General features: G+C 37.2%; 1 protein-coding gene across 1 annotated transcript; it reads right to left on the minus strand.

Moving 5' to 3' along the window:
• Positions 1 to 2,727: 2,727 nt before the first annotated feature.
• Positions 2,728 to 10,868, minus strand: LOC111867967 (oligodendrocyte transcription factor 2). The gene is made up of 3 exons (XM_023858232.2): positions 10,234 to 10,868; positions 8,516 to 8,787; positions 2,728 to 3,818 (listed from the first exon to the last, which is right to left on the minus strand). Exons 1-3 carry the CDS (start codon positions 10,399 to 10,401, stop codon positions 3,338 to 3,340), a joined length of 921 nt encoding a protein of 306 aa, XP_023714000.1. The 5' UTR covers positions 10,402 to 10,868; the 3' UTR covers positions 2,728 to 3,337.
• Positions 10,869 to 11,852: the final 984 nt, after the last annotated feature.

The raw sequence follows: 11,852 nt of genomic DNA on the forward strand, positions 1-11,852 counted from the left end.
ACAAATATATGAAGATCGAGACAACTTCTGTTCGGGATGTTTCCCTTCGCCGTAAGATACATCGCAGCCCAGACAATCGAAGTTCTAAACTTATTAGATTGTTTTATCGTTTATTACAAATTTTGGCATGAAGAAGTTGTTTAGGCCGACAATCTTCAATAATGTTAAACCGAAATCACATAAACCAGGAAGTGATTGTATCGTATAATGTACTAAACCGGTTGTTCCTGCTCGCGCTTCGTAACATTCTTACTTCCTTCATTGAAATTTAAAACTTTTTTCTAAAAGAAGAAATACGGAAAGTGTCTAGTTAATTTTTTAACTTGCTTTACGAATACATGTCTCAAAATTGTCACACAAAAATTGGCAAATTTTGTGTAAAATAAATATCTTTTTCAATAAATAAAACATTTTGCAGCATATTTGGTTAAATTTAACACCCACAAAAGTAGCTGGAGGTCGCCTGAGCCGGCATGTTACCCACAGCCACGAAAGTATATCAACTTGTTATATTACACTAAGAGAATTCTTGCATACACAAGTTCGGACATTTTCTTCAGCTCTAGACCATAGACTTCAAGTGCCTGCCTCAAATTACTTTCTTCATATTGTGACGTGTAGACCCATTACTAGGGAAAGACTCATAAACAAACCCACAACAAATACGCAAACAACAATAGAGTAGATCCATTTCTAGGCAACGTCCGCAATACACGTACACAACAGTAGAACCACTGTTGCAAGAGGTGTTTCCTATGTGGGTTCATATATATATCCATTCTCACTCAACGGATGTGTTTTCTGTGCCTGTGATCCGACCCAGGCTATATAACGCAGAGACAACAATAACCGACAGTTTAACTGGAAGCTATAATAGTTCCCGTGGAGTGTCCAGTCAGAAGATGACACTGTTTCAGATAGTGATCTGGGAACTGTTGTAACTAGTTGAATAATGGCCCAGTAAATTCGATTATTAAATCCAAAACCCGTTAGTATTAGTCACGCAGACCCCGGATACATGACAGTATCGATAAGAATATCACTCTTTGCAGAGTTATTTCTTATGGCTATGCAAAGTCCGTGGATGTTAAATATTTATATTCCTCTGATTTATTTAGAATCTCAGAAAAAACTTTTTGAAGTTTATAAAGAGTTAACTAACAAGCGCTCATTTTAGTGTAAATTACATTCTTATTTTAAAAAAGATACTTTGATATGATAAACTAAACAGAGGTTTGTAAGTTGAGCTATAAGCTTGTGTGTTTGAATTGGTACAGAATATTTCCCTTTGTCTTACTCAGTATTAAAGTATATACTAAAAGTAATCTACCAAAAAAAAAAAGAAAGAAAGAAAGAAAGAAAGAAAGAAAGAAAGAAGAAAATTGTGTCGTCCTTCAAATACACTTACACGCACATGTGCGCACGCACGCAAGCAAGTACGCACACACGCATACTAAATTGTCTTTCTTCCGACTTTACAATGAAGTGCCCTATCAGTTCCAAAGTGTTCTGGCGATGGTACATTACACTTAATTACTGGATCCCTGAGCTGTGTCTATTCTCTGTTATTCCGAATAGGAACACAGTGTTCCAAAAATTGGATCTTTTTCCGTTCTCAGCTGAAGTAGTGAAGGAGGGGAGCACTTACTCAGATGTGTCCGCCAAAGACAGATATCTCAAATAGTGCACTGAGGGACACATCTGAATAGCTTCTCGCCAGCTTTTCAATTAATGACAGTAATATATCGAGCTTGGAATTTTACGTTCCTTTCGAAGTGCCAGATGATGGACAAAGTCTGGGTATCCAGTAAAGCTAAGTACACTCTCGATTTTAGTATCTCTGTTTATTAACATGTCTAAGGTTAAGCTAACACCTCACCGAGTTATGTATACAGGTTGAAGATAACTTTCCTTAAACGCCACAACTACATATCCGGAGGATGCATACAAAACCAGTCCGAAGTCTATTGTGACATGTCTAACCGTTGCTGGGCAACGGGAGGTGGAACATGATACCACGAAGACAGACACTTGATAAACGGTCGGTTGCCAGGTTACGCAAAAGTAAGGACAGCGGTGTTACTCCATGCCGTGCCGAGCCGAGCCGAGCCGAAGCACGCTGGTTACTACGCAGCAATAAACAACTCTTGGCAGCGTTGCCCAGCAACAAATGTAAACACGGCGATCACGCAACAAGAAAGCGAGGCGCTTTTTCCGTTGTTTGTCTGAGGGTTTGTAAGAGAACTGCACTGCCTAAGGAGTCAGTTGAATTGTAGCGGTCGCCGAGTTCAGTTGTAGCGAGTGAATCGTGAACGTGAATACCGTTAGTGTGAGAAGTTATTGGGAATGTGTAATACTTATAAAACAGTTGAGGATCACACAATTTATACACCCTACACAATAATCTGTTCACTCTATCTTCAATGGTCTTCAATTATTCACAGAACGATACGGGAGCTATACCAATGTCACTGTATGAATGAATGAATACAGTGACATTGGTATAGCTCCCGTATCCTGCTGTGAATAAGAGAAGGCCACTGAAGATAGAGTGAACAGATTATTGTGTAGGGTGTATAAATTGTGTGATCCTCAACTGTTTTATAAGTATTTGTAGTTATGACTTGTAGGTTCTTAAATACACCAATTAACAAGCTGATCGGCGTCTTCAGTAGCAAAACACGTTACAGTATGTTATTCATACAAGATATGAAGCAAAAATTCGATATTCGCAGTAAGAACTATTATAACTCTCTTTCTGAACATAATTAATCTACTGTGACTCTACTTCACATAAATTTTGTATATTCCTTCCTGATTCATACAACTTTTACAGACTTTGTTATTTAATTTTAATTAAATGAGAAAATTATAAAGTATTTTACGAAGTTACCAGCCTCCAGCAATTCAGAACGAAGTTGAGGCGAAAGAATTATTCTATTTATAAAATTATAATGTATGTTTAAATCTTAATTTATCAGTGACATTTGTATGAGTCTGTTATAGTTGTATTGCGTTTCAGTAGTCTTTCCCGTGATTTCATTTTTGTCAGCCTTCTTTTGATTTTATATCCTAATGACAACTACAATTGTATTGCTACAGACATTTATGATTACACTATCTTATGTCAGTGATATTATAAGGCCGATTTATGTGTGTCATGTATCGTCTGTAAAACTAAAATTCTTTAGATTAAAGTCTGAAGTTACACAGAGTCTTATAAACCTGCATGTTAATTTATGTTACCGAAGATTTATTTATTTACTCCCTATTATTTATTACCCGGCTGGTCCAAATGATTTTACTAATCTTATGATTGCAGTTTTTTCTTTAACATTCAAGAAGCCGTGGCCGATCCAGGGGCCACTACAGAACCGTTGGAGCCCCTTGGGGCTGATGTTGCCGTAGCTGCCACCTGAGCCTGTTGCTGTAGTTTGGTGGCGGTTGGAGTTGCGGGGAATCCCGCCAGTTCAGCGTATCCACCTGCTGGAGCCAATCCCGCCGCTGCCACCGTTTGCTGTAGGTACGCGATGAGCCGTCGCAGCTCCTCCAGTGCATTCGCTTGCATAAGAATGAAGTTTTTAGCAAGGAGAAGAGTCGCTATCTTGGACAGTTTCCGCACTGACGGCGAATGTGCGTAAGGGATTACGCTACGTAATTCGTCCAATGCGTCGTTTAAATCGTGCATTCTTCTTCGTTCTCTTGCGTTGATGTTGAGTCGCACCATTTTACCCTGACGGGATTTCGATTTGCCAACACCTCCGCTACCACCGCCACTGCTCCCCATGCTGGAAGATCGTTGTTGATGTTGATTTAATCTGACAAGAAAGCGTACAATTTTTAGCGTTTCATGAACATTCAATGAAATAAATGTAGAAATTGTATATTAACACATGACAAATAACACACATTAACACAAACAACCCTGAAAAAGAAAATGTGACACTTTATTGAAAAAGAGAGAAGTCCCTGAATACAGCAATAAGCAGGACATTACCCTAACAACGAAGAACTAAGAGTAAGAAAGAGTAAAATTACTTACGCCTGAAAAAAAAAATAGAAAGAAAATTTTATACCACATTCAAATATACATACTTATTGTATATTTTAATGGAATTATAATGCTCTTACGGAATCGTACACGCCCATAGTTTCAACAGACATCTATAAACACAAAGAATATTTAAGCTCAGCATGCATAATTACTGATGACATTAATGGTGGAACTTGTATGCTGCACCGAAATATTTAAAATAGTTTCATGCAGGATTTTGTAGAGGACTACATGCAAAGCTGCAAAATTTTTTGTTAGGCATTTGTTATATTCCTCTATCCCTCAATCAGCTGCAACTGTAATGAATAACAATTTATAACATCGAACTTCACGTTCGAGAAGATAGCAATTGCTTTATATTCTGGAAGTTCCAGGTTCAGGTCTTGGTTCGGAGACCGGTATCATGACAGAAGTACGAGTATTTCGTGTTTTTTCAGGTCCTCAAAGGTATTCCATATTTCCTGTGGTAACTGACAAAGCAAAACTTCACATTAGGTCAGTACTGCTTCATGTTGATATATGTACAAATTCATTATTCATTTGTCACAATTATTTAGACGTTATTGACAGCATCGTTAAATAAACAAGAACCGTAGAATCAAGAATTTTCTTTTCTCCATGTCGTCTGGACCGGCTCTGGGATTCACCCAGCCTCCTATCCAATGGGTACTGGGTAATTTTTCCCCGGGGGTAAAGCGGCCGGGGCGTCAAGCTGACTACTCACCTTCAAGTAATGCTAAGGCCAATAAAATGTGGATCTATATATCCACTTCCCCATACTCCTTCATGGCGTAATACTTAATTAGTCAAGCACAGGAACAACTTTACTTTTTTACCTACACAGGTATCCTATACGTATTGGGTACGTTAAGGCTATAAATTGTGAAGCCCCTGATTATGTATTTCCACCTTCCATTACTTCTTCGTTCTTAAGTCCGAATGTTTTTCCCCTTTACACTGATCTCGATTGCTCGGTATGTACGAGCTAACATGTTTAGAGCGAGTGAACAAATTTCACGCCCTTAAATATTGTAATACGTAAAATTACGTCCCAAATAGCGTATCTGAGAACTTCGCTTTCAACTAGTTTTATTACTTTTGATAACATCGTTTGTTTGCGTCTTATCTTTCCCCTTGGCCTCCTGATATTCAAGGTTAGCGAACTTGAAAATTATCCTTGAATGTGTCGAGTGCTACACTTCTGCCAACGCCTACAGATCGTAGCATAGATGTCACTGCATCTCTGCTCTGCTGGAGAAGTTGCCGCATCAGCACGGCGAATTGTCGTCGTTAAAATACACATAATGAAGCTCATCAATTCATCTTTGGTTTACACTTAGATTACCTGGCTTTCTCTTGACCTATGTGTTTACGCTTATGTATAGTCTCTGAATATCAGTCATTAAACTTCCTTTTTGTTTTTGTGAGAAAACAAACGTTTTTGTTTCATAGCGACCTCGAATTAAAACGTAGCAAGACAGGGATATTACGCTATTAGAAACTGTTAAGTATTACTCACTTATTTACTCATGGAGCTGAGCCCTTCTTGAGAAGCCGCCAATTCTGCAGCTACTCAAGAGTTTCCCAGCATTTTATGGAACCCGAAGGTTCATTACCGTGTCCACTGGTCCCTATCCTGAGCCAGATCAATCCAATCAACACCATGACATCCTATCTCTCTAAGATCCATTCTAATATTGTCCACCCACGTACTCCTTGGTCTTCCCAGTGGTCTCTTTCCTTCTGACTTTCCCACCAATATCTTACACTCATTCCTCCTCTCCACTATTCGTGCTACATGACCTGCCCACCTCATCCTCCTTGACTTGATTATTTTAATTATACTTGCAGTAGAGTACAAGTTATGAAGCTCCTCATTGTGCAATTTTCTACAACCTCCTGTCACTTCATCTCTCTTCGATCCAAATATTCTCGTCAACGCACTGTTCTCAAACACCCTCAGTCTATGTTAAGTATTAATCATGTTAATATACCCCTTAATAAAAGAAAAGAGGCATAACAGAAATTTATGTTTTATATTAGGAATATCATAGTATAGGCCAATTTCTACACTATTTTTGATGTCACGACAGCATCTAGCACATGATAAATAAATATCCTTGTACAATATTAACTTCTTGTTTTGCATAGTCAAGGAACATTAATCACTGACCCTCATAGGGTTTTTGTTTGAGGAAACAAGTTTCTTTCATAGTGACTTCAGATTCCAACACAAAAATATTGGGGGTGTTATGCTATAGGAAACTGTAAGTCATAATGATGCTCACAAACTTCTCAATGAATTCCCAAAAATGCAACAGAAATTTACACTTCATGTTACGAATATCATACTATAAACCAATTCTGTATCATCACCAAATACACATACATCAAAAAATAAAATAACTTGTATAGTAAGAACTTTTCTTGTTCTTGAGATCTTGTCCATTTAACGACACTTTTCAAATACACACGTTATATAGTGTCCAGTTACAGGATATTTGTGAATAACGAACTGGAATCCATGTGGGAGAAAGGGTTTCCATCGCAGGACTGCCAGGCAAGACACTAAGAACCCTCAGTCAGGCAAACGTTATTTCCATGCGTAGGTAAAAAGAAAGCGCCTCTCGACTATGTGACTTCAGTTCTATTCACCACCCTCCCACAATTTTATCTTCATCCCTCATCACCCTCTCAAAATTAGAAATCTGAATAATATGGGCTGTAAATAATTAACGACGCTGTAAGCACATCAGATTACACAGTGCAAAATGACGGTATAATTCGTGAATAACAAACTGGAATCGATATGTAAAGAAGCTACCGTGACCACTATTCCTGCATGGTAAGTCGAAGCGTTAGTCGGGACATAATTTCGGACACGACCGTGTTGTACGGTTAGTTACTCGACTTCAATGAAACCCCTCAGATTTCAGAGCGCGCAGGTAAAATAATTAGCGAGAGGAGTCGTGAGTGGCCGGCTTTAGAGGAACATATTGTGACATGTAAACCCATTTGGAGGCAAAGCCCGCAATACACGAATGCAATAATAGATCTGATGTCGAAAGGGGTGTTCTCTATGCAGTTCGCATATATCCACTGCAAGGCAACGGATGTGTTCTCTTTATTGTGGTCGGACGAAAGACTATATAAAGAGAAGTCAACAATAACTGACAGTTCAGTTAAGACTGAGTCCTGTATGGGAGGATGTGAAGTAAAGATCAAGTTGTCAGTCGAAATTTAGCCGGCGAAGAGAAGCTTAGCATATGAAAAGAGGACTTTATGTGTGCTGTAGTTACAGTGAGACTGTTATAAATCCGTTAGCAGGATAAGACTAGTGAATACTGAGGAGAATTAGCGTGTCCTTGAAATTTGTGAAATGGGTAGATAGCGATAGCCCTGTAACTGATTGTGATTACTAGTGATAGTAAAAGAAGGTGTTAATAAATGTAATTATCCAAACCAAATCCGTTATTATTAGTCACGCAGCCATAAACAAGTGGCAATATTATCTTTTCCAGATTCATTGAAACACACAGTTTTATTGCCTAAAATACTTGAATGACTGAAACATACCAAATGTAACGGAATATCTTAAAGTAGGTTACATTGATATATCATAAATGCAGTCATAATTACTTCCAGAAAACCCGAATCAACAGGATGTACACGTAATATTCTTGTCCATTCTTGTAACGGGCATTTTGACTTAATACAAACTTTAAGCTTTGTGTATCTTCTTAATTGAAGTTAAAATACAGCAGAGTTTAAGTGCAGAATTTTAACAACTTACAAATGCCTTTCAAAATTCTCCTCTAATTTTGTATACAAGTAACTTGAAATTTCTGTTTCATAACAGAGTTCTTTTTGGCTGGAAGACAAAACTTCCTAAATGTCGTTTTTAACTAAATTCCTTTAAATTCAAATATCGGAGAATCCAATCTAAGAAACGTTGCTTTTTAAATAGAAGCAAGACGATGTAGAATGTGCAAAACACTACAAATGTATCAAAACATCCTTCTCAGTAATTTATTTTCGTAAGCTACTAACGAGATTCTTGTAGGAGCTATTTTTGTCACATTCGTTAAAAGCAGTTGCAAGAAATACACCTATTAGTTTGTCAAGTTTGTCTTTGTTCACACGTACCATTTTGAGAAAGCTGAACCTATTTTCACGAAAATTTATACTAGAAAATTTTCATAAACTCGACGACATATTCATTTTTTTAAATTCGACATCAACAACGGACATTTTACACGTAAATGGAAATATTTCGAACAAAGTTTGTAGATGGAAATGAAACACATATTTTACGTACGCTACACATTTTTTTGTGCGTCTTACAATTCTGGCGATAACTAAACAAAAGTAGGCGAAAGTGCTAGAGTTGCTTCGCTATGCATTCATTTGTTAATTTTCCTGCTTTGCGTGGTTCCATAAGAGGACAATCTTTTACTATACCTCTGTCCCATGTGCTGATTTTGATGGTGTGACCCGGCTGACTCGGGCCTGTTCTCGTCAGCCTGGAGGGGGCATGTTCCATTGTTGGGGGGCGGGGGGCATGACGGAGACGAAGAGAAATAAAACCCCCCTAGTCCCACAGCTCCGAGAGGAGTCCTGCGCCCCGGAACCTGTTGTAGTTGTTGCTGGACCAGATCTTGTGGCTGTTGGGACTGGCTGGACGAACCAGAGAAGGGGAAGCTGCTATTCGTATCCATGGCAACGCTCGTATCCTGTACCACAAGATGGCGGTGAGCCCACAGAGCAGCAAGAAAACACCACATACAGTTTCAATTACGATACGTTGATTTCATAAAAAATAACACTAATATACTATTACATAATTACATTACATTATTAGGGACAACATTCCGTTTTGTGGCAAGCTATAAATTTACACCTAAGTAAATAGAGCAGATTACTTGAGAAAGTGATAGTCGCTCAGTTATTTAAGAAACTGCGTGTATATTTTGGAAATTTCAGACTCATTGTCATGTTTGCAAATACCAGCAGCAGAACTGTATCCTATGCTAGATAAAGCCAGTCCACATAATCATAAACGATTCCCTTAATATTCGTTTCAATATTATCCCTTGATCTTCCCTTTGTCTTCAAGGTGTCTCTTCTCTCTATGAATTGAGACTAATTTTTGTATGCATTTCTCAGTATTCTCCTTTGTGGGACATGCCCAAATCATCTCACTTTCCTTCATTTGATTACCCTAACTTTATTTAACGGGTACATATTATGAACTTCCTAGGTACATTATTTTATATATTCCCTTGTTAATTTCCATTTCTTGGATGTAATAATTCTTAGGCCCACTGTGAAACTGTATTATGTTTGGAAGTTGAGTCCTATTTTTTCAAACCAAAAGAAATCATTAGTACGAGTAATTTTGATTACATAATATTTTTTAAAAGCCTAGTGAAAAGATATGCATATAGAAGAAAATATACTGAACGATGAACAAGATTTCAATACCAAATACATTTTGAAAGTAAATTAGTAATGATATGAGTAAAAGAGAAACTAGAGCTAGTCAAGAAATTCTTCTCCTTTTAGAGAACCCGAAAGTTCATTAACCTTTTCAGTACATATCATTATTGAACAGTATCCTGAGCCAACTGAATCCGGTCCATATTGTCATATATTTTTTACATTCCATTTTAATATAATCTCCCCGTAATTTACAGGTAAAATAGAAATATATCCTTTATTTATAATCTATAAAAGAAATTAATTTGCTAATAATTACTTCGAAACGTACGTATAACAGTGACATATTTTTGTTTTGCTTAAAATATAAACTCATAGGAAAGTATTCATGTAGGATCATCATAGTTATCACTTGAAACGTAGTTTTATACATAATTTATTGTAACACTAACACTACGCATAAAATCTTACGCGTTATTCTCTTATTAACGTTTAAAAGAAGTGTTCAATTCAAAATTTACAGATTAAACATTACAATTGTGCATTCCACCCTTTATGTTTCACAAAATTCAAGCGTAAGTCAATAATGGCCAGAAAATCTGCACATTGAATACTTGTTTAAAGTCGCAAATGGTTATGAAATGCCAGCAACAATTGGCACATTCTGAAGAATATATTTTTTACAAAAATTATCACTGCGTAAATAGAACTTCTATGAAGACAGGCATCTGTTTACTCACAGTGTTTTCTGCCGCGGCCTCCCAAGCCCACGCCGCCGTGCCACCGGTCAAAGCCTCCTGATGATGAGCCTCCAGACGCCACAACCGCGAAAGTTCTCCTGGTGCTCGTGAGGTGGCTCCACAAATAATGCTAGGATCAACCTCTTCGTCACCGCATCTTCTTCTCATGTCAACTGTTTTGAAGTCTTCAAAATTCGGGTCCTTTCTACGTGCACTCGTACAAAATAATTTACCAAATATTTCCTGTCAAGTGCCACTAGAAGAAGTAGGGTTACTTTTGAAACAGAAAGAGAACAAAAGTTGCCACCTGTGTCCGCTGTAACAAAGCTGTAAAAGTATGGATGTTTTGAGGAAAGCTTCAACGACGTTCCGCTAGGTGGCAGGAGTGACGCGATGCTGAGACGAAATTGCGCGGCAGATGGCGTCCCCCGAGGGTGAAAAGGAGTGGATGAGATGTTGGTGGAGGGGCGAATACTGACACAATGGACCAACCATCACATTCATTATTATTGCGTCTCTCCAGACACATACAGACCAGTCTTTCATAGTACATGGTGTGAGAACAAAAACCTTCGGTAACTATGGTAACCCCAGATGGAACACCGCCCCCCCCCGTAAACAGACACGGACGCTGTATCTTGCTGCCATCTATCCCACAGCCGGTGAACTTACTGTTACTGTATCTTTGTATTGTGAATATACAGTATATTGCTACAGTAAGGATTTTTTCTAAACAACTGATTTAGGAAGGAACCGAATTAAAATAAAGGTACATTCGTTAATAATAATCTAAAAATTAACTGTAGTAATGCGTGTTGGAACAAAAAATACATAAGATGTGATAGCATGGACACTATTTATTTAATAACGTCGAATAACTCCCAGTTACTTCAAAATGTATTCACAGCACTGCTTACTTTTGTTCGTAGTTATGAATATGTTGAAAATGTTATACAAAATTTCATGCCTGTGATTTGTTCTATTCCAAAGTGAAATGGATAGAAATTATAAAATTCTATAAGACACCAGATAAAATATAACCTTCAGATTCCAAGTATTTAATTAAAATAGTAAGAACCTATGATTTCTAAGTTAAAAAATGTTATACATTTTGATGGACATAGTGACTCTCGAAATAGAACTGAGCATCCTAAAATTAAGAAATATGCAGAACACTGAAAAATTAAAGATATATATTCTTAAATATGTAAATATTATTATGATGAAAAAGGTATCAATTGGAAATTTTAAATAACACACACATCATATTTACTGCCAATTATATCTTCAAATCATTAAAAAATTGAAAGCTAACGATAGATTTATGAAACACTGTACGTTTCAGGTGTGCAGTATAGAAGTGAAGTTTCAGTTACAGAATGAAAGTAAGAAGTAAAGGCAAAATGTAAAACAATATTGAGAGGGTGACGATAGCCAACTGTTAATGGATCGTTCTTTGATGAAATAAATACGTTATTGTGGAATAAATATAAAAAAACTAGAATTATATCAAAATACAGTAAACATATTAATAATATCAATATATTTACGAAATAACTATCTACATGAGCCAGCTGATTAGCTACACTCGTTGTCTTTCAGCCAATTAAGAGAGTTTG

This window comes from Cryptotermes secundus, unplaced genomic scaffold (assembly GCF_002891405.2).
Source record: "Cryptotermes secundus unplaced genomic scaffold, Csec_1.0 scaffold337, whole genome shotgun sequence".
NCBI classification, from domain to species: domain Eukaryota; kingdom Metazoa; phylum Arthropoda; class Insecta; order Blattodea; family Kalotermitidae; genus Cryptotermes; species Cryptotermes secundus.